General features: G+C 43.5%; 1 protein-coding gene across 2 annotated transcripts; it reads left to right on the top strand.

Moving 5' to 3' along the window:
- Positions 1-537: 537 nt before the first annotated feature.
- Positions 538-23116, top strand: LOC101935720 (fatty acyl-CoA hydrolase precursor, medium chain-like). Of its 2 annotated transcripts, XM_005289944.5 has the most exons (14): positions 538-723; positions 5249-5453; positions 6619-6760; positions 7948-8081; positions 10049-10202; positions 10912-11013; positions 13037-13141; positions 15120-15170; positions 17781-17918; positions 18015-18095; positions 20203-20350; positions 21071-21202; positions 22287-22359; positions 22869-23116. In XM_005289944.5, the coding sequence occupies exons 1-14, from the start codon at positions 651-653 to the stop codon at positions 23044-23046; spliced, it is 1716 nt and encodes a 571-aa protein (XP_005290001.2). In that variant the 5' UTR covers positions 538-650; the 3' UTR covers positions 23047-23116. The 2 variants fall into 2 exon arrangements, with proteins under 2 accessions (XP_005290001.2, XP_065423304.1); XM_065567232.1 differs by lacking the exon at positions 538-723 and having other exon boundaries at positions 5122-5453.
- Positions 23117-24263: the final 1147 nt, after the last annotated feature.

Here is a 24263-nt window from a genome sequence, read left to right as displayed (position 1 = left end):
TAACAGGGGTCAGGCTGGAGACTCTTGCCTATATGCTCGGGGTCTTACTGATCGCCATATTTGGGGTCGGGAAGGAATTTTCCTCCAGGGCAGATTGGCTGAGCCTCTGGAGGTTTTTCGCCTTCCTCCGCAGCATGGGGCAGGGATCACTAGCAGGAGGGTCTCTGCCGATTGAAGTCACTAAAAACAGGATTGGGGACTTCAACAGCAGAGTCCAGGGAAGGGGTAGGGACGGTTTTATGGCCTGCAGCATGCAGGGGGTCAGACCAGATGATCATAATGGTCCCTTCTGACCTTAAAGTCTATGAGTCTATGAGTTTTTAAGCAAAACATCCCACCCAATTTGCTGCTTAATCCCTGTATAGGGTTAAATGATCCAGGCAGTCTACAGAATGTCACGCCTTCTTATACTGTAATGTTTGAGTTTATAATCTAAGCAAATTCTTTCTTAACTGTCAAAGAAGGTGAGGCCATTATTTCAGGACAGTCCCAAAGTGCTACTGGTTAGTGACTTCAGTGTACTTTGAACAGCAAATGAGCCATGTCTGAAATTATGTAAGATATTGGATGTTACTCTTATGTAACCTTTGTGCTTGACTGACTATTTAAAGCACGGAACTGGCCCCCTGACTACAGTAGCACCCTGCAAAATGTCGACTGGTGAGAATATCTTGCTGCTGTCCCTGATTTTTGCAGCCTGGTTCACAACCCTTACAGTTAACGGTAAGATTTTAAAATATTTTACACTATTGCTTCTCCTGGGGGAACAGAAAAATTTAAGTACGGTGAGTTGGGAGCAGCATGGCATGTATGTGTTGTTTTAACACAGGAGCTGGGCACTCATACATTGTTTGGAAGAAATATGATAGTCTGAATATCAGAGGGTTCTTAAATGCTTTTCATTTTCCTGTTTTCAGGCATGTGCCTGTTTGTTGCAAGTTTAGTTCTTATAGTGTCTGCATTACACCCATGTGATTGTGAAGGGCACTCCCCTTAGTGGAACAGGTACAGCTGCGTTAATATTCATTAACTAGTATTACTTCAACAGCAATAAAAATACTTATTTAGTGCTACAGATTTACACAGAGCAGGGCCGGCTCTGGCTTTTTGGCCGCCCCAAGCAAAAAAAAAACAACAACAAACCTGCGGCGCGGCCGGAGCGCGGGTGCAGGGGGACCAGCTGGGGGGGAGGGGAGGAGGAGGGAGTGGGCGGGAGAGAGAGAGAAGGGAGCAGCCAGGGCGACAGCAGGGGCGCTGCCACGTGACCCTTCCCGCTGCGCCGCCTCCTGCCGCCTGCCGTGAGGGCTCCGCTCCAGTCAGCGGGGAGGGAAGGAAGAGGATGCTCCGCGCCGCTGCCCCCTACAGGGCGGCTGGAGCGGAACAAACAAAAAAAAATAAAAAATGGCCGTGCTGCCCTAGGATTGGGCAGAATGCCGCCTTGAACAATCTGCCGCCCCAAGCACCAGCTTGCTCAGCTGGTGCCTGGAGCCAGCCCTGACACAGAGCCTTCTAAACAGCGAGCTACATTCCCTTCCCAAAGAACCTGGACTTCAGCTGCATCTGGATCAGATCCTGAGCACTTTTTCATAGGGCTCAGAAAGTTCTTTTCCCCTCACTTGTGCCAGAGGCAGCTGGCATGGATGCAGCAGGAGGAACAATAACACAACCAGGGGCTCTTTGTACTGCAAGCCTGGTCTGATTGCAGGTTATGAAAGTCCACTCTGCACAACACCATGTTAGCAATAGTAACTAGGGGTAAGCGGTGCTGTGACTGAATTCCCAGGAGTGGTTCTACTTGTAGTGTGGGCAGGATCTTCCTGAAGTTGTGTTGGAAATGAATCTGGCCCTATGTGCACAGTTAAAAGCAGAAGTCTGTTTGGTCAGTGCAATACAGCATTGACATTTGCATTCTCTTGGTTTAGACCAGGGGTAGACAACCTTTCAGAAGTGGTGTGCCAAGTCTTCATTTATTCATTCTAATTTAAGGTTTCGCGTGACAGTGATACATCTTAACGTTTTTAGAAGGTCTCTTTCTATAAGTCTATAATATATAACTAAACTATTGTTGTATGTAAAGTAAATAAGGATTTTACAATGAAGCTTTTAAGAAGCTTCATTTAAAATTAAATTAAAATGCAGAGCCCCCTGGACCGGTGGCCAGGATCCAGGCAGTGTGAGTGCCACTGAAAATCACCTCGCGTGCCATAGCTTGCCTACCCCTGGTTTAGACTCAGTTCAGGGTAAAAGACACCAGACCAGACTAACTTGCAGTGCCAGTACTTCCAGTTGCTGCCACTTTTCTACACATTAAAAATGCTTTCCCTGGCCCCGTGCTTAAATTGGGAGGGATTGCAAGGGGTCACAGACTCCGAAAAAAAATCAAGCCAGATTGCAGAAGGGTGCACTGTAAGCACTGTCTTACCAAAGTGGCTGCTCCCAGATTATGATACCCCCCCCCAGCCCCCACTTTTTTCAGATCGCTTTAAGCACTGCCCTGGCTGCTTTTTACCCTTTTGTAAAAATTAAGATTTGTATTAGGGCTGTGTATCAAACCTGTGTAGTGAGACACTATGGCCTGGTCCCCACTAAGCCCCCATTTCGGACTAAGGTACGCAAATTCAGCTACGTTAATAACGTAGCTGAATTCGAAGTACCTTAGTCCGAACTTACCGCGGGTCCAGACGCGGCAGGGAGGCTCCCCCATCGATGCCGCGTACTCCTCTCAGCGAGCTGGAGTACTGGCATCGACGGCGAGCACTTCCGGGATCGATCCCAGAACATTGATTGCCTGCCGCCGGACCCTCCGGTAAGTGTAGATGTACCCTATGACATCCAGGGCATGCTGGGTGATTAATTCACTGTTGATATTACCAACTACTGACTACATTTTCCCCATTACACTGTATATAAAGCAGTCTGGCTCTGGAGATTAAATTTTCCATACTCAGTTTATGGATGGGTGAGCGCAATCAGATCCTGATCCATGTTCAGGCTCCTATAATAATAGTAAAATTCAGTCTCATTTCTTAGTTTTGATAATTACAGAGTGTTCTGTAAACCGAATTCTAACTATATAACAGATCTTCAAATCCAGTCCCTTCAATTTTGGAGTTCAGGGTGTGGAGTCAAATCCCTAGATGTAAATTCTCTCTGTGGTTTCAGTTCCAGGTAGAATGTAAAACTGGAAGAGTCCTATTTTCTGGATCCAACTTAAGTTCATCCAAAGCGGCAGAAATCTTGAAAGAACAACTGGTTTTGCAAATTTTAAACCATTTTGCGCTGACATCTCATGTGAACAACTTGTGATATTTCAATGCTGCTGAACCCAAACCCAAGCTCCATTTTGGTCTTTAACCCAAATCTCAACCTAAATTGAATATGGATGTAAACATCCCTGCCTTAGCCAAACTACTGTCCAAAATCAAATTTAAAAAAACCTGCCTTAAAATGGAGTTAAGGCTGCTGAATTCCTTTCATTAAATACACAAACTTTAAAAATACACTGGCTAACAAGAAAACATAAAGGCAATTTACTCAGGCATTCAGTTCTTATATCACCACCAAAAACACTGGATCCAGAGATGAGTGGTTCTTTACAACCCATCTCATCAAATAATAGGTGCTTCTGAGCCCAAAGAACCAGACACACACTCAGGTCAATATATAACTTAGATCTTACCCAAAAATCATGCTGATGCCAATCCTTTAGTATCTAAAATCTAAAGGTTTATTTATAAATAGAAAAAGAAAGAAAGAAAGAAAGAAAGAAAGAAAGAAAGAAAGAAAGAAAGAAAGGTGAGAGTTCAAACTGGTTAAAGGAATCACTTACACACAGTAATGGCCAAGTTCTTGGTTCAGGATTGTAGCAGTGATGGAATAAACTGCTGGCTTAAGTCAAGTCTCTGGAGTACAGCCACAGCTTGGATGGGTCATTCAGTCCATTGTTCAGAGCTTCAGTTTGTAGCAAGTTTCCTTCAGAGGTAAGAAGCAGGATTGAAGATGCAATGGAGGTGTTTCCAGGGCCTTTTATAGCTTTTGCCATGTGGAGGGCATTCCACTGTTTTTATTGTGGAAAATCACAGCAACAAGATGGAGTTTGGAGTTACATGGGCAAGTCACATGCCTGTGCATTTCACCTAGTCACAGCAGGAAATTTCATTAAGTGTAGATAGGCGTCTCCCAGGGTCATTGTCAGTTAAATGTTCTTTTGATGGGCCACTCAATTAGAATAGGCCCTCCAAGATGTGCTGGCTAATTACTTTGTGGGCGTTACCCCAGGAGCAAACATTTGAAATCCAAGTATAGAGCCAATACTTATAACTTCACATACAAAAATGATACATGCATACAGATAGCATAATCATAACCAGCCAATCATAACTTTTTCATAGACAGCTTACTCGACAACCTTTGTACAATATTTGCTACAAATATATAACAGTGGTTGCAACAATGATCTATACAGTCATATTTTAGTCAGATAACGTCACGCCCCCATCAGCCCAAAGCTGATAAAGATGCAGGAAGAATGCCCCGAGGAAGGGGAGAGAGGGTCAGCACTTCACTTCTTGTCAAGATAATTAAAGAAACACTGTTGTTTTTTTAAAACAATAATAATGCAGTGTTGCCATTACATGGCAATCAACATGGCGGCCAGGTTTTCTTTAATAATACTTCCATTTGTTAAAATAGCACAATGGTCATACTTTTGAAAGACATATAAGCAACTATTTTGCTACTGATATCTTTAACACATAGCCAACAATTAATCAACATAATGATTTCTGTATTATACATGCATTGAGGTCAAGTTTAATATTAAACCTTTCTACTTTACAGGCATACATTTATTATGCAACAAGTTGCCTGTAAGAACAACATATATTTTGATAATAAATGAATTCAATATACAGACTAGGGTTGTCAACCTTCCAGGATTGTCCTGATATCTCGAGGAATTAAAGATTAATGGTTTATTAAAGATTATGCAAAGTGATGAAATCTCCAGGAATACGTCCAACCAAAATTGGCAACCCTAATACAGATCTCTCAGAAGCATGGGTAGACTTAAAATTGATACGGTTTGGGTTTTTTTTTTACTTGCTCGTGAATATTTATTGAAATATTTTGTATGAAATGTTTAAAAGAAATCAAAGGTACATGCATAAACATCTGAAGCACTTAGAAACTTGTCAGGTCATTTTGAACCTCCCGATATATAATCTGATTTTATGTATATGTTTCACAGGACAAAATGCTGCACACCCAGAAGTGGTTACCAAATATGGGAAACTCCGAGGGCAGCAAATCAAAGCTGATGGAGCTGAGACATATGTAGATATTTTCCTGGGAATTCCTTTTGCAAAGCCGCCTGTTGGACCTTTGAGATTTTCCCCACCGGAGCCAGCTGAGCCATGGAAGGGTCTCAGAGATGCAACTTCCTACCCACCCATGTAAGACAGTGACATGAACATATGGGTGGGTAGGAATGTGTAATAAGGAGGAACACAATACTGACACTCATGGCAAAATAAATCTAGCAAAATGAGCTCTGGTGGAACCATTTAACTGGGGTCTGTTAATGCCTGTAGACTGTTAACATAGGTGAGTTTTAAAGGTAAGTCTCAGGATATTTATTTGGCATTAGCCATGGACCACTCCCACTCTTCATCAATGATGTTCTCCCTTGGGGGGCTTTTGAATCTCCAATTAGTAATGTTTATGAAACATATACCTCAGGAGTAGAACTGAAGAGGAGCTAAGAAACATTGGAGGGACTAAATGCCATATGAATCACATTCCCAATGCTATGCTACATATATGAAGTTGAGGGCAGTCTATTCTATTGCGGTTCTTATTCTGCCCTCATCACTGTAGTGTCAACATACCTTCCAGTAGTTCATTAAGAGACGTGATTAAGATCTATAATATGCTACATGATTGGGGAATATAAGGTGAAAAAGAATCCACTTGCATTTCCACTGAATGACAACAACTGCAAGGAGGCTCTTATATGTCTTAGTTCCTGCCCATTTGCAGGCAGATTGCTATGGTGTTTCGAAAAAGTCTGCAAGTAAGGCCTTGGCTACACTTACCCGCAAGTTCGACGGCTGGAAATCGAACTTCTGGGTTCGACTTATCGCGTCTAGTCTGGACGCGATAAGTCGAACCCGGAAGTGCTCGCCGTCGACTGCGGTACTCCAGCTCGCCGAGAGGAGTACCGCGGAGTCGACGGGGGAGCCTGCCTGCCGAGTGTGGACCAAGGTAAGTTCGAACTAATTCGAACTAAGGTACTTCAAACTTCAGCTACGTTATTCACGTAGCTGAAGTTGCGTACCTTAGTTCGAATTAGGGGGGTAGTGTAGACCAAGCCCCAGTGTGTTCTGCTGGAGGCTGTGGCCATTGTCTGTATGACTCCTTAATGCACTTTTGGCTGGCAGTCACAGGGAAGCAAATGTTTTTATGTTAAAAATGGAAAACAGTGATATGATTCTCTGTTGCCAACAATCTGAAAACCTATCACAGGTGGATTTGCTGTATTTATTGTGGATGGAGTATCTGATGGTTTTTGTTACTCTGATTCTGTTGAATATTATTGATATATTTTTAATTGTTAAGGTGCCTACAGGACCCAGTGTCTGGGCAGCAGCTATCGGATGCATTTACTAATAGAAAAGAAAAACTTCCTTTCCAAGTTTCCGAAGACTGTTTGTTCCTAAACGTGTACACACCTGCCAGCTCAGACAAGGACATGTTACCTGTAAGCAAATTTACTGCAAAATCGGTGCCAGGAGTTCATCCCTGGTGTAACTCCATGGATCAAATTATATCTTGGTGTAAGGGGGCACAACTCCCATTGAGGGAGGTCAGTGCCTACATACTGCAGGGCTCAATTTGATTCCATAAGAGAAACTTCACAGCACTTTACCACTGTATGCAAACTTGCAGGTGCAGTTTTAGGGGCTGCTTTTGAAAATTGGACCAATCTATCTAGTTGCATGTTCATATTTTTAAAACATTTGTTGAGACTTACAACATATAAACCCTCTAATATTTTATAATTATTTACTGAAATGTTAAATAAGTTATTGTATGTGACACATTTTTTCCTTCACAAAACTCTGAAAAGAGAGAAACTAAGTAAATAGTAAAAATGTGCCCTGTCATAACTGGATGACTTGAAGGCACCTGCCTCAGTTTGGTGGTTTCTTATTTTATTTCCCATTTTCTGTTACTGTAACTCAGAATTATTTTCCACATTTCATGAACATCTATTTTATTCTTCATGCCATTCTGTATATTTCATACCATGCGAATTTTCTTAGATCTGAGATCCAAAGAGACTGCTATATCATGCCAGTTTCTAGGGGTACATGCTAGTCTCCTAAGTAAGCTAAGAAAAACCTTATTGTCCTTTGAAAATAGAATCTCTGTTAGTGTACGAAGTACTCTGCAAGGACACTTGGAATTGAAGAAACAGGGGTAACTATTCCCTTTCTTTTTCTTTCCTTTTCCTGCTCCCTTCTTCTCTATCTCTTACACCAATTAAAAATAAAAAAACCTAAACTCCCTACAATTTGTAACCATCAAATCTGGGTCAATCTTTCCCCATATTTCTCTTCTTGCAAGTTCTATTCCCATCCCCTACCCTTGGTCTGTTTGTGTCTTTAGATTGTAAGCCCTACAAAACAGCATAATAACAATATAAATATTTAATAAAATAATAATTTATCTTTAAAACTGAGATGTGCAGACTCGAAAAAAGTCTTACCACTTTTTTTACTATACTCTCAAGCAGCTGAGCCAGCAAGAATTGTCGTGTTGTGCAATAGCACAAAATAGTACTTTATCACAGCAAAAATAGCAACCCTCTGGTTTGAATTTGACACCTGAAGTAATATCAGGGTGTTACAGATGTAGGTGACTAACTCTTCCTGCTTTTTTCAGGTCATGGTATGGATCCATGGAGGTGGATTAGTGATTGGTGCAGCTTCAACATATGATGGGTCAGCACTATCAGCCTTTGAAAATGTGGTAGTTGTAACAATTCAATACAGACTAGGGATCCTTGGATATTTTAGGTAAGACATTGTGCCCTAAATGCACACAGGATAATGTTCCCATCACCAGTACTCCCCAGTGGTTGAGTCTGAAAAAGACAAGCATATGTCAATCCAGTATAAAGTGTCTTAACTCACAAGCCATAACAAATTAACTCATCCTTCTGTGGGGAAACCTGAGTGAAAACCCTAATGCCACCTAGCCAATAAGCTGTTTAAGGAATTCTGCTGCATATAGGCAGAAGCCTAAAAGAGAAAGGACTATACGTTTTTGTTTCTTACTCATATTTGTTTTATCGTTAATTTGAGATGGCCATAACCAAAACCCTGGACCTAAGTGCCCTAAAATTGTGGGAAAGTTCAGATCCATAGCCTGGCTAAGCATTACCTGAACTTTGGGAAAGTTTGGATCAGTGAACTAGCACTTCAGCCTATTTGTGTTTTTTTACACAATAGGATTGATTTGGGTACCAAAGATCAAGGATACAAATAAATTACCTGCAAATACCCTCTTCCAAAGACAAGGAAAACAAGTATAGGATAACACCAATGCACCCAAATAAATATTGGAGAACAGATATATTTACCTGGAACCAAAACCAACATGATGCCCATCTGTAGGGCTTCGGACAGTGGGTTGTACATTAAAGGAAAAAAGACCAGGAAGCCACAATAGGACAGGATCATTATAAAGATGTCATCCACACAGCAGAAATTCCAAAGATATTTAGTGATTGATCGCACATCCATCTCTCCTTAAGTCACATGCTTAATTCTCCTTTAACGCAGCGTCCATTCTTCTTTTCCACATTTTACACCTGCATCCCAAGTTTGTGAAATTTACCAGTAAGCATATTAATAACCCTCTGAAAACTACCAGTTTTCAATTATATCTTGAACACAGTTATAATCTGATCTCTTTGATTATCTGTTTCAGAGTAGCAGCCGTGTTAGTCTGTATCCGCAAAAAGAACAGGAGTACTTGTGGCACCTTAGAGACTAACATATTTATTAGAGCATAAGCTTTCGTGGACTACAGCCCACTTCTTCGGATGCATACTGAAGAAGTGGGCTGTAGTCCACGAAAGCTTATGCTCTAATAAATTTGTTAGTCTCGAAGGTGCCACAAGTACTCCTGTTCTTTTTGATTATCTGCTTTATTTTTATACTCTACTTCAGGTGCCCTTCTCTCAGGGGAAAGGAAAGGAAAATCTGACCTGAAAAATATCATCTTGTAGGACTTTGGGTTAATTCTTAGGCAGGTTTATCTAATCTATCTTTGCACTATGCACTGCTGTATTCAAGCCTCGGTTCAACAGGATGTTTAAGCTTGTGCCTAACTTTAAACCCATGAGTAGTCCCACCAACTTCTTTACTTCTTTGCTGAATTGGGGCATTAGGGCTATTGTCATTTATTCTGTGCTCATCACTAAAGTATCTGAACACCAAAAGCCATTGTTATTCTATAGTGCAACTGGAGGTGTGATTGCAGCTCAGGTAGACATATCTGCATTAGCTTTATTTTAGCTAGCACAGCTAAGCAGTGAAGACATGGTGGCATGGAACCCAGCTGGACAAGCCCCTTCTTGGAATCTTGGGCTCGTACTTGTGCTGCCAGCCTATATCAGGGACATGCTGTGTCTTCACTTTTATTTTTAGCTAGATTTGATAGCTGGATTAAAGCTAATGCAGGTATAACTGTAAGAGCTGCAATCACACCTCTGACGGCAGCGTAGACATACCCTTGGATTGTGCTTCACTAGTGGCTAGGGCTAAGAGTGCTATTTAGATAACTGATCCTAGTCCCGACCTGAGTTTTCCAGAGTTCAGAGTTTTCTCACTTGTTTTCTGACACTGCCAAGAGCTCCATTTTCAGGTGTTTGCTCCATTACCAGCTTTGACACAATCCTTGGATATATTTTATATAACACAATGTATGTTATAAAACTCCAGGCTATCTACTTCCCTTTATAGTCTCTTGTTTTCAGCTCTGGTGATGAACATGCTCGTGGAAACTGGGGTTATTTGGATCAAGTGGCAGCTCTCCAGTGGATTCAAGAAAATATTGAACATTTTGGAGGAGATCCAGGATCTGTCACTATATTTGGAGAGTCTGCGGGAGGAATCAGTGTTTCTGCCCTTGTAGGTTTTATAGTAATCACTAATGAGTTTTAAAAAACAGCCCTATATTTTTATTGTGAGTTTGTGAGCGAAAAGTCAGGGAGATGACAACAGGATTGAGTATTACTGGATACTGAAGCAGCTGAGAACCATGGTACATCAACCTTCTCTGAGGGGAGAGTTTGATATTAAAGAATTTTCTGATTAATGAAACTCTTCTTTTCATACAATCGCCTATTTGTTTTAGGAGCCCAAGTGTTGATTCCTCTTTAATTAACTTGAGTACAGAATTATTTTAAACAGCTGTGGTAGGGAACAAAATTGTGGCCAGAGAGAGTAAAATTCACCCAGGTGTAAAAATTCCAAGTTAGTGCCTCTGCCCCACTTAAGATCTGCGTTAAGGGTCACTTGCACATACAGTCACCCAGTCTGGGTGTGCAGCCATGGTAACAGCACGTAACAGATAGACATGCATTTGGGGTGCATTGCACACCCATTTTTTTTTTTTTTAATCTCAGCATATTTGGAATCAGGATAATCATCTGCTCCAGGCTGTGAGAGTTTGGAAGTAAATCAGCCATTGAGTCTACAGAGCATTTGACATAGTCTAATAATATTTGCTTTTAAAAGTGAAATAATGGTGTTAAATCGTAATTTGTGACACTGCAGTTTGTGATTCAGTGGTCAAAATAGATTGTTTGTGCTCTCTCCCTCTTTTCCTGCTTTTCAGGTCTTATCTCCTCTGGCAAATGGCTTGTTCCATAAGGCCATCTCAGAGAGTGGAGTTACAATCAAGATGTTGTTTACTGGTCACCCTGAAGCACAAGCTAATGTAGGTTCTTTGTAATATCGAGGCTGTATTTGTAGAAGCTGGGACCTGACTTGCACCTGTAAAAATGTACAGTAACTGTAGACATGAGCATCTACATGTTTGTGTGGAAATAAGAAAACTGTGCATACTTGATATTTTAATACTCAAATACACATTTATATGTATATTTATCATATTGGCATGTTCAAACCCACAGATGCACATGTACGCACATATTTTTGGCTTAGTCTTACTCCCACTTTAAAAAAAAATGGCACCCATTGTAAAGGAACGTAGTGTGGTTTTGTGGTTAGAGTACAGCAGGGGTAGTCAATAGGCAGACTGTGGGCCAAATCTGGACCGCCAGATGCTTTTGAACAGACCACAAAATATTTTTGTTTATTTATTACCATTATTGCTGTTAATTTCGTTTTATTTTCTCTGGAGTCTGGACCTTGACTATACCTTAACCAAGAAATTTGGACCTTGTCAAAAAATAATTGATTACCTCTGTATTACTGCCAGTGGGAAACCTGAGTTCTATTCCCAGCTGTGCCATTTAACTGGTTGTTAAAAAGGGAGAGGATAATACTTACCTACCTGACAGCAGCGGCGCCAGTTTTGGGAATGGATGAATGTCCCCTTCTCACCGATTTTTGCACTTGCTCAAAGTTCCATAGACAGAGCTGGGGGGGCATGGCCTGACCACTTTTAAGCAGTAGACCTGTACCAAATCAGTATGGCTGCTCCCAGAACAGTTAGGAGTGTTTCTCTGGATGCCTGGTCATAACACCACTGAAATTTGACTCGATCGCCCCTCTGTAAAGATGAAGGGGCAGCCAGGCCAAATTTCAGTGGGTGGCATTGCAACCGGGTGCACTGGGTTGCAGTGCCACTTAAATTTGGCTTGGCTGCCCCTTCATCCAGATGGAGGGGTGGCTGGGCCAAATGGTGTCGCAGCCCAGAACACAAGGAGTCTGCTCCCCTACAGCACAGCGTAGGAGAGTCCACTGAGAAGGACAGCACTCATGCACTGTGTGGATGAGATAGAGGGGAGACTCCCCAGCTGAGGGAGTACCTTGGTCCCTGTGAGAGGTGTGGGGACTGGAATGGGGTCACTGCTGGGAACGAAGGGACAAGGAACAGAACTGGAATTTGCCCTGCCCCCCAAGAAACATGTGCCTCCTCAACTGCCTGACAGATATGTGTGAGGCTTAGTTGATTAACGTCTGTGAAGCTATTTGACTTCCTCATGTGAAAGGCCCTGTAAAAATGCAAAGTATTGTTATTACATCCTGCAACAATCAAATTAGAAAGAGTTTACAGCAAAATTATAACCAAACTTATTGGAGGCAGAAATGTCCTAGAGACTATGTCACCTTATACAATTAGTATCCAATACTGGAACCAATGAAATCTATAGTTTGTAGACACTTGAGTTTTTGGAGGATTCCACTAGGCCAGTTTGAGGTGCTCTGGGACTGGCCACTTAGGGACTTCCATGGGTTCCCTTCCAGCTAGCTGCCCATATCTCCGCTGCCCCTGGCTCAGCTGACTCCACTGCTGAGCAACAGGTGTGACCTCTAGCCGCAAAATGTGAGAAAAGCTAATGTAGTTTACTAAGCACGCGACTGACTGAAACACTTAAATGTTGTGATCCTGGCTCTGATACAGGCGCTCTGTGTCTTGCTCAAGTCATTTAACCTCTGTGCCTTTGTTTTCCCATCTTCCTACCTGGGAGGAGTTTTGTGATGATGAGTTAATGTTTGTAAAGCTCTAAGAAAGTAAATTAAACCAGCAAGTGCACAAAGCTGCATGATTTATTTGCAGCATCATCCCTTGAAAAGCTTTTGAAACATACGAAGTCCAGAATGTACAGCTGAGCTCCCTTTCTCCTACGGTAGAGAAAAATCCCAGACCCACCCAAAACTTAATGTGTACACAGCACACTGAAGGGATAAAGTGCTATCTAAGAGCCAAATATTGTTGTTGTTATTCTCCACAGAGAGCTACTAAAAGTGACTTTTTTTTTTATTGATTGCAGAAAATTGCTAGGGTATCTGGCTGCCAATCAACCAGCTCTGCTGCAATGGTTCATTGTCTGAGGGAAAAGACAGAGGAAGAAATAATAGAAATAACGCTAAAGATGGTAGGTGGCACTGTAACTCACCGTGTGTGGCGACTGTTCATCTTTTACTGCAAACAAACAGGATTTCAACCTTGGGTCCAAGAGTGTGCTTATTTTCCCTTTCTGCTTGCATCAGAGGAGGAATTAAAGACACTAGATTATAAGTGCTTTGGGGCAGGGACCACGCATTTGCATTTGCATTGCCCGGCACAATGGTGCCCTGATTGTGACTGGGGTCTCCGAGTGCTACCTTGTTATAAACCATACCTAATAACTTGGGTTATTGCCCTTGGAAAGAAAATGAATAAAAGGAGATAGGACAGACATTTATAAAGTGATGAGTGACAGAGAGGACAGTGGGCCATTTGTGTTTACCTTCACTGATAACCAGAGCACGAGTGCACTCGCTATTAAAAGTAACAAATGTAACAGATAAAGAGCAGTGCTATTACATGGTGTATATTAATTAAACCACAAAGCCAAATACAGTATCTTAATAAGCTTCTAATGAAGATTAGACTTGTCTGACTAAAGGTACATTTTCTGTCATGGCTGTTGTCAGAATCAAGGCCTCTGTGATTTTTTCACAACTTTTGACATTTGAGGTTTTTGTCATGTGGTGGAGGTGGCAGTAAACAACTAGCCTCATTTCCCTGAGAACCTTAGGAGTCATCACGTTAAAGCCTGGCTACCATGGGAAGCGGGAGCTCTAGTGGTTTGTTGTGCTGGGGAAAGGTGTCAGACTCTACGATTTCTGTAATGGGGCAAGTGTGAGATGCACCAGGGCAGCACTATTGTCCCTGCAGCTGTGGTAGAGACAGTCATGGAAGCAGACCAGAGAGTGGTTCTTTCCTTGACTGAACTGACAGGAACTGGGATGGCAGTTTCAAATAGTTTTAGGATGGGATTTTCAAATCACCCTACGGGAGTTCAATGTCCAACTCCTAGTAAACTTGGGTACCCTTAGACTCCTTTGAAAACCCCAATCTTAGCTATCTGTTAAATGTTAATGCATGACTTTAAAAAATTTGTATTGCAAAACAAAGGCCATTTGGCTATAAATAACATTACCGGGGCAATTTTCTCTATATTTATGACCTTAGATTTTGTTTTACCATAACCATGCTATTTTTTTATATAACTTGTGATGATAAACTACTAGCCCCTACTTAGAGTATACTAAGAGTAGCATCTGAAATTAGAATGAAAAATATAAAAATGTCAAGGCCTGCCTATCCTTATTCTTCAGCTGATCAGGACTGAACTGCCACCTCTCCCATAAAGTAGCATCATTGCATAGGATGCTTTATTAGTGATATTCACCCTTCCTCTCATGTATCGCACCTTCCTCTAATAAAAGAACAGGAGGACTTGTGGCACCTTAGAGACTAACAAATTTATTAGAGCATAAGCTTTCGTGGACTACAGCCCACTTTTTCGGATGCATAAGTGGGCTGTAGTCCACGAAAGCTTATGCTCTAATAAATTTGTTAGTCTCTAAGGTGCCACAAGTCCTCCTGTTCTTCTTTTTGCGGATACAGACTAACACGGCTGCTACTCTGAAACCTTCCTCTAATGTATTGCATTCTCACAGAAGGCCAGCAGAGGGACCACTGATGTATTCTTCTTTGGCAGTTCCTAAGTTCCTAGGTGTCAAGTATCAGGGGGTAGCCGTGTTAGTCTGTATCTACAAAAACAACAAGGAGTCTGGTGGCACCTTAAAGACTAACAGATTTATTTGGGTATAAGCTTTCGTGAGTTAAAACCTCACTTCTTCGGATGCAGTTCCTAGGGTAACCCTGCTTGTTGTTAAGCAGATGCAGACATAGGGAAAAGACAGGCGGAAATGGTGAAGATGATAGGTGACACTGTAGCTCATGTCTGCAATGACACTGCAACTTTTACTGAAATTAAATAAACAAAATGTATGCTGTAAGATTAGAAAAAGTGGCAACCATCACATAACTCATCCTTTTCTTCTCTTCCTTGCTTTATGCAGGAATTCACAACACTACACTTGAATGCTGCATCATCTGGAGACTCTGAAAAGGTGACACTTTTTTTGATTTCGTGTTTGGGCTTTGAACTATTTGTGTCCTGTCATGAACCCATTTTCAAAAGGGAGATGGAATCACAGCAAGAATGTACCAAAACTCACAATTTCCCAGGAAGAACAAACACGAAAAATGCAGGCTTGCGAATTCAAGCAAATGAGAAAATGTCCAAAAGGAAAATGGCCCATTTTTTCACAGCTCCCAGTGCCACCATGGTCATCAGCTAAATGTATCCACTAGGACTGGATGGATGGCTTTCTAACCTGGCATGCAGGAAGTATGCACCGCATATTTGGGGATCTTACTAAGGATTAATCAAAACTTTGCACAAAGTATAGAACATCTGAAATTTTTGTTTTCTGCAAAATTGCAATTTATTGCCCCACTTACATGGTTTTCCCCATCACAACATTAGCTTACTGAACTGTTTTGCAACACCCCAACATAAATTAATTCTGCCCTTACTTACACATATGCATGCCCAGTAGTAGGGTGACCAGATGTCCTGTTTTTAAAGGCACAGTCCTGTATGTAAGCCCTCCTGCAGGTGTCCTGACTTTTTCTTAAAAACAGACAAATTGTCCCATATTTTCTATCTCCCCCCCCACACACGGTGGTTCCTGCTGCTGGCCAGATCCCTTCTCGCCAGTCGCCCGCCCACCAGCAGTGATTGGGGGCGGATCCAGTGGCCAATGATGGGGGTCGGTGTGCAAGGCTGGACAAAGATGCAGCATGCGGGGCCAGCCGCTCCCTCGGCTGGTCCATCAGCGCAGGCCCGGCTGCATGCAGACTCTCGGCCAGCAGCACTCTGCCCCCCGTCCCATTTCCGGCCATCTCTGGCTGCGCACTGCAGTGGCTGGTGAGTGCAGGAAGGCGCCAGGCAGCAGCCAGTTATGTGTTACTTCTGTTGCCCACCCATCAGCCCTTTACATGCTCCCCCTCTTGCTGTCCTCTCCCTGCTTTGCCCCTTCGCCCCACGCGGTCCCACTGCTCCTCCATATCCCCCCGGTGGGACGCGTCCAGCTCCCAGCCCTGTGCGGAGAACCAGCCCATGGTCAGAGCACTGAGCTCACCAACAGTCTGGCCAGCAGGCTCCTTCCTTCCTTCTCCACTGCCTCTGGCTGGGCTGGTGTGCTGGGAAAGCCCAAGACCCTCCGGCTTGGGGTGCTGGCCAGGAGGTGCTGAGACCTGCATGTGCCAAAGCCCTGCACAGTGCTAGCATGGGGAAGACTCTGTGCCCCTCAGCTAAGCTCTGGAGTGGCAGGGGAGGTAAAAGGGGGGTGAAATTCCCAGCCTGTTCATGCACTGAACCTGCAGGCTCCACAGCAGCCCCCGGGACACAGGCTTAGCACCCTCTTCACGCCCCAGCCCTGGGTCTTGCCCCCCGGGAGCGTGGGACTGCTCTATCCCCTAGGCACCCTCCTCTGCTGAGCCACCTCTCTGGCCAGGTTCGCTGAAGCCCCTGCAGTCAGGTTGCCTGGGCCCTGGTGCACAATGCATCTTTAGGGCTTAACCCATTCCTGCCTGCACTGTAGCCAGGGGGCCAGGAGGCAGCTGGGTTATGTCGGTGGCCAGCAGCAGCCTGGCGGTGTTAGCTGCCTTTTTACACTGTGCGGGCAGAAAGGGACAAGCTGCTTCCAGCCACGGGGGGAAGGAGGGAGTGCAGAAGAGATGAGCTCTGCAAAGACGCGCCAGGTCACCCCTTCCCCCCACTCCTCCTCCTCTGCAGCTGGAAGCAGCTCCTGTCCCTTCCCTCCTGCACAGTGCCAAAAAGCTGCTGCTGGCCACATTCTGATGTAAATCCTGGCAGAAATCGGGGGGGGGGGGGGGAATGTGACCTTGTGTGCCCCCCCCCAGTGTGTTGCCTCGGGAAGACACAGTGCCTAATACCAGGAGAGGCATCTCCTGGAGGCCCATCCTGGAGTCCCAACCAGGCATGGAGGGCGGAGAGCGCCGGGCAGGGAGGGTCTGGTCGGTTGGTTGATCACCCCCGCTGTGTGAGAGAGGTGCACGGGAGTGTGTGTGTGTGTGTCACCTCTCCCTGTGTGTGGGGGGGAGGCTAGGGGTGTGTAGGGGTGTGTGTGTCACCCCTCCCTGTGTGAACCCTAAAGCCTTAAAGGTAAGGTAAATAAAAAGAATCCATCTATGCAGTGTTTCTTTTTAACAGAGGCTCAGTCAACTTGATGTTAATTTGAACGTTTGTACTGCATAGTTCTGATTGATTGCCGTTGAACTCTCTTGAATACGAGTAATTTCACCAGCTGTCCTACATTCAGCATAGGGAAATATGGTCACCCTACCCAGTAGGGTTGGAATGGTGTAAGCAAGGATGGAATTTGACTGACTTATCTATGTGCCATGAGCATCTGACATACAAATGGCAGAACACACATTGTTAAGCCAGATAGAAAATCTGCAGGAGAAACTCAGAACACGAATTGAAATGTGTATTCATCTCTTACATACACATCTTACACTTTCACTAATAACATATGAGCTCACCTGGCACTTGTTTAGGCTTGGTTGAGGTCTGCAGTGGGAAACTTGAAATATCTTCTACAGGCAAAAGTAACTTATAAATAACAAAGGATTTTTTTTTTCTGCAGTCCCTATTTATCTCTGCAGTTTTGGATGGTGTATTTTTTCCTAAGAGCCCTGAGGAGCTACTGGCTGAAAAAGCAATCAATGCAGTCCCATATATAATAGGGACAAATAAGCATGAATTTGGATGGCTACTTCCTAATGTAAGTGATTGTAAGGGCTTTATTTATAACCCAGTCTGTTAACTCTTTAGAAATATAGGAATTCATGGGCAATGTCATGTTCTTTTTACTGTGCAGATGTTGAAATATCCTGCTTTCACTGAAGGGTTGGACAAAGAAACAGTAACCTCATTGCTACTGAGCTCAGAGTTTTTTACAGTAAGAGACTATTTCAGATTAATTCACATATGATGGGTATAGTCCTAGGTGAGATCTCCCGCCCCAACTTTCAATACAGTGTGCAAGAATATTTTACACCATACTGCTTTATTGCTGGGCTAGGACTTTCCTTTTGGGAAGAGGTGTAGATCATGGGGGGAGGGAGGGATTCATTCTGGGCTAAAACTTCTGAACAGAGGGCGACATACTGCTGATAGAAACATGCCAAACAGGCAGAAAGAGAAGAGAAGCACAATCCTGCTCCCTCTTGAGATTAGACACCCCACAAAATCTGCTATAACCTATGCTCTTCTTCCTCCCCCTCCTCCCACATGAGGTGGAGTCCCATTCTTTAACAGGGTTTCGATGGGCAGCTGCAGGCCAGAAAGCCCTTGGTTGCATGGCTCCTGCAGGTATTGCATTGTCATGGGGCTGCAGGGAGTTGGGAGGGCCAGGCAGCAGCACAGAGGTGAGGGACTTGAAGAGGGAGTATATCTCCAGTTTATCCCTGAGGTCCACCTACATCCATCAGAGATTTGGGGGTTTCAAACTCTTGGCCTCTGACAGAAAGGAGTGGGGGTAAACCTTGGTTCCCTTCCCCAGTGGGAGAAATCTGTGGAAACTCATGGAATTTCTGCTCGCCTATATAGGTTATTCCCATGTGGAGAAGAATAGGTCCCTATGGAGTATCGTGAACATCAAAAGTTCAAAAATCCTGGGATTGGCCCAAAAATCATCAGATCGTTTTAACAAAAACATAGTCATTTTTGGTCTGTCTTCAGTTTTTTGAAGACCCCAGGGTGTGTGGCAGGTACCATGTTGCCACCTCTCCCAAATGCATACAGTGAGGTGATTCTAGCCCCTCCTGCCAGAGCTCTCGTTGCTGTCCAGTGGCACAGAACTTCCAGCTTCTCTCCAAATCTCACTCTTCTAATTAATTAATTCTGTGGTTCCCCACCCCCCAGCCCCACAGGTACCCACCCCCCCGGCCAGCCGTTAATTTACACACTTCCCTCCCCCGCCCTACATCCATGATCCACCAGCTGCTCAGCACACCTCTGCTCCTTCTGTAGCTTCTGTGAGGTCTTGATCCACTTTTCCCCTTCCTAGGCCTGTGTTGCAGCCAGGGAGGAAGAGGGGAGAGACAGGAGCACAATGATCCATTTTTTACATAAAGGAGGAGGGAACAGAGCCACCCTGAACACCCAGGCTCTTTCCTCCCCCTTCACTCCATTGGCTGCTCACTCTTCTCTCCCAAAAAAACTCCTATTAGCTCCTGAGCAGAGGGAGGGGGAGAGTTCTTCTACCAAATGGTCAAAGCAGCCAATTAGAGGAGGCTTTTTCTGGGGCAGGGCTGGAAATCCCATGATTTTGTCTTGGTGAGACCTCCAGCGGAGACCGAAGTTGCATTGCTCTCAAGGAAGTCACTAGAGCTAGTTTCAGAGTATCAGCTGTGTTAGTCTGTATCCAAAGAACAGGAGTACTTGTGGCACCTTAGAGACTAACAAATTGATTTGAGCATAAGCTTTCGCGGGCTACAGCCCACTTCATCGGATGCATAGAATGGAATATATAGTGAGGAGATATATATACACATACAGAGAACATGAAAAGGTGGGAGTTGCCCTGCCAACTCTAAGAGGCTAATTAATTAAGATGAGCAGTTTACTGCTCTATGCATCCGATGAAGTGGGCTGTAGCCCGCGAAAGCTTATGCTCAAATCAATTTGTTAGTCTCTAAGGTGCCACAAGTCCTCCTGTTCTTTTTACTAGAGCTAGTGTCACTACTTCTGTTTGTTCATCAGCATTACTGATTGATAACACTTGTGTGGATGTTAATATAGTGGTCTCTGCCCCCTTTGCAGTCCTGCAAACCTCTTCCTCCCAAAGAGAGCACGAGTTGGCAACCTCACAACTTCTAACTCAAAGTTTTGAGTACTTCCCCCACGATGTGGGATTTTCTGTGGGAGGAGGCAACATGGTCCAGTGTTCATAGGGTTAGCTAGTGACTGCTGAAGAGTTCTAGGGAAAATGAAGCTTGCTAAATGTTGCAGTTGTTTCTAATAAATATCATCATTATAACAAGTATCTTTATTGTTCATTCTAGCATGTTCCTGCTGAGTTCACTTATCTATTATCTAATGAATATCTAAGCAATATAGAGGAGCCTACCCAGCTACGAGATAGGCTTTTTGAACTGATGGGAGATGCAGTGTTTGTTGTTCCAGGCATTCAAACAGCTAGATATTGCAGAGGTGAGTTTCCAATTAAGTACATATTTTTTTAAAGGGTTAAATTCCATCCTACCAATATCATTGTTCAAAGCCTGACCAGGAAGTAGGTTCCTGTCTATATCCCTGTGTCTGTAATGGATCATCTCAACAGCTTTTCAGCCCCAATCTCCTGCTGTCATGAAACTTTATTTAAAAAAATGCATGGCCATGGCTCTGTCTTTCATTGATCCTGAAAGAACCATGTTACCATGAAAGCCAGGAGAGCTGTACACACGGTAGAAGAAATGGTCCCTTACAGGAAGGCTAAAGAGCTGCAGGTTTAGGGGGTTGAGCCCCATTCTTGTTTGCAGGGAAGGAGCAGGCATATACCTCCTGCAGTGGGTAGGACAGAGTGAAAACCAATGGAAGTGAATATAGGGGGTTCCTGTTCTTCACATTGTCCTGTCTAAGGGACAATCAAATGCATAGTTTAGTATCAGATGAACTTCTGAACTTTTTCTATTGGCACCAGCTCTATGACTGTCTGGGGCTCATTGTGCTGCAGATGACTATTTTCCATTAATCTTTGGTAACGTATGTTTGCATCTGAATTCCAGTTAGTATTAATAGCCATTTTGTTGATTATTTATTTGATTATCATTTTACCAGCATCTTATCAAAGTAGCTGTTGATTAAAATGTATTGTTCTGTGTGGAATATATTTTTACTACTGGAACTCTTCTTAACTTTGTTTTCTATTAGATTCTGGCAACCTAGTCTACGTTTATCATTTTCATCATCAACCAAGTTCATATGAAGGTGTTAGACCAGACTTTGTAAAAGCGGATCACGGCGACGAAACTGGCTATGTTTTTGGAAAGCCCTTCTTAGCTGGTGATGTCTCTATGCTTGCTAAAGAATTCTTATTAAAGTATCATTATTGTGACATGTGGAACTGATGTCTAATAATGTTGTGAATACTGAAATGTAACAGTTGTATGAACACTGTATGTTTCTGGGACAGTGAGGTGAAAATATTTTATATTGGATTATTGGAATTTTCTGTATGGCTGCATTGATCAAATTTATATTGGGGGTTGTGGAATGTTTATTATAGGCCTATAATGCTCAAATGTATAGGGGTCAGTCTGTGCATGAAGGCAGCACAATGGCTTCCCAAATAAGAACACCCAAGCACATGCTTGAATGACAACTGGGCAAGTTGTTAGCTTCTAGGACTCTCTGTTCAGTCTCAAAACAAATTGAAAACCTGGTTTTGCCAGAGCTGAAAGTTACCAGATCAAGGGCTATAAACAATTCAAAGGTGACTTGATTCCTTTGAAAGGAGGTGATTAAAAACTGTGCTGTAAGTTCAGGAGTGAGCTCTGACAAGGAAACAAGCTTCAGGCTCTGCTGAAGGAACTAGTCCTACCAGGGTCCTAGTGTGGAAGGCAGTTTGGTACCTCATAAGCTTAGACATGCATATAGTCTGTTTTATTGTTTTTAAAGTATGTTTTCTCCAAAATGCTTTTTGTTCTAATGGTACTTTGTTTTTTTAAAGGAACCTGGTTGGTAATTGATTACCACTGTATTTGCCCCTGCAGGAACAGGACTGTAGAGTCTGAGCCTAGATCAGACCTGCTGAAGCAATCATAATTAGTATCAGGGGACTGCTACTGAGGATCTGATCTCAGAGTTTGAGAATTGCATGATTCCCCCCTTGGCAGGTGATGGCTAAAGGCCTGAGACCTGGGCAGAGAACCAGGAAAGGGGCAGAGGTGCAGTTCGCCCAGTAACTGTGACATTATTATTTGAGCCCTATTAGCAGGCTCACTGCTGTAAAAATATAGGAGATGTGATCTTTGTTTCCTGTCTTATAGTAGTGAACTATCGATACTTTTTAATTGGAATCAATTCTGAGTGCACCTATATTAGTATAATCTTTGTGCTGACATTACATTTCATATCTTGCCTTCAGGTGATGCTACAGAAGAAGAGGGTAAACTCAGCAGAACAATTATGAAATACTGGGCTAATTTTGCTCGAAAAGGGTGAGACTTATAATACATTCATTAGGGGTCAGATTTTGTCATTGCTGCTGAAAACACTATGCCAGCACTTTTCCGGTGGGCCCCATATTTCTGCAGAGTTTAAGATTTCATTTCAAAACAAACTAGTTTCAAATTCCTGTGGTTGCAAAGAAAAGGTGCCAAATGTGATCTACTGCAGGACCATCTTACTGAACCTGCAGATAAACAGAAAAATTAGGTCCAAGGGCTTGAGCTATCATACGCATATAATGAAGCATTAGAGCTGAAACCTAATGAAGAAAATTTAAATGTCAACATTATCTGTTTCACTGCTAATGACAGATCATTTTAGCAGAAACATCCAGAGATTGTGGGGTTGTGAGCAAAGCTTGAATTAACCACTACTGTGTCCTTCCCCCTCCCCAAGTAATCTGACTCTTGACAATTAATGAATGAACACTTGTGTTGTGCAGTTTTCATTGCAATGATAGAAAAGTGGCAAGATGATTCTTCACTGTATTTTTTTCTAGAAATCCTAATGATGAAGGTTTGGTGACATGGCCAGCGTATAATGTGGATGAACAATACCTTATAATAGACTTAAAGCAGAAAGCAGCAAAGAAATTGAAAGAGAACAGAGTGGAGTTCTGGACAAAGACCCTGCCTAAAAAGATGGCTGAAGGAAAGAGAGAACACAAAGAGTTATAAAGTTTGAGAAGCATATGGGTTGCTTTTAGTACAGTGAGATAAAACAAGATGACTTCATCTGAATGGGAGGCATTTAATACTCATTTTGTAATTCATTATAATGTAGTTTAATTTTATGTATGAGGCGTTAGAGAAGAACCTGAGCAAAACTGAGTCCCAGGAGGAACTGAGCTGCTGTGTTGCAAACCAGGCAGAAAACAGGCTGACCACTCAGTTTTAAATAGAGTCAGTGATGTTTGCTCACAAAATAACACCGACTAGAGTTGTAGTACAACACTGTGGTAGAGTTTGGCACTGTCAAAAAATTCTACAACAAATAAGTTCAAATACAGTATCATGATAATATATGGTACATGTAACACATTGCAGATGCTGAGTAGCAGTGTTGTCCTTTATTCCCCCTTTATTTTCTCTCTCAGGAGACATTAGTCCAGGGGTTGGCAACGTTTGGCACGCGGCTCGCCAGGGTAAGCACCCTAGCAGGCCAGGCCAGTTTATTTACCTGCTGATGCGGCAGGTTCGGCCGATCGCGGCCCCCACTGGCCGCGGTTCGCCGTCCCTGGCCAGTGGGGGCGGCGGGAAGCCACGACCAGCACGTCCCTCGCCGTGCTGCTTCTCGCCGCCCCCATTGGCCCGGGACGGCGAACCGCGGCGAGTGGGAGCCGCGATCGGCCGAACCTGCCGCGTCAGCAGGTAAATAAACTGGCCCTATCTGCCAGGGTGCTTACCCTGGCGAGCCGCGTGCCAAACATTGCCGACCCCTGCATTAGTCACTCATAGGCCTCGCATCTGCTCCCACAGAAGTTATGAGTTTTGCTATTGATTTTAATGCAAGTTCAATATAAGGTGCTGAGGGCTCTCCAGTTCCTTATAATGAAAATATTTGCAGGTGCTCAGCACCTTACAGGATCATGCCTCAAATCCAGACACCTAAGAACATCAGATAGCCCCATGGTCCGTCTACCCCAGTGTCCTGTCTTCCAACAGCGGTCAATGCCAGATGTTTCAGAGGGAATTAACAGAACAAGGCAATTACTGAATGATCTAATCTGTCACCCAATTCCAGCTTCTGGCACTAAGGCCTTGGCTACACTGGCAATTCACAGCGCTGCACTTGCTGCGCTCAGGGGTGTGAAAAAACACCCCCCCTGAGCGCAGCGAATGCAGCGCTGTAAAGCGCCAGTGTAATCAGCGCCTGCAGCACTGCACGCTCCCTT

This window comes from Chrysemys picta, chromosome 14 (genome assembly GCF_011386835.1).
Source record: "Chrysemys picta bellii isolate R12L10 chromosome 14, ASM1138683v2, whole genome shotgun sequence".
Lineage (NCBI taxonomy): Eukaryota > Metazoa > Chordata > Testudines > Emydidae > Chrysemys > Chrysemys picta.
This window is presented reverse-complemented; position numbering and strand designations above follow the sequence as displayed.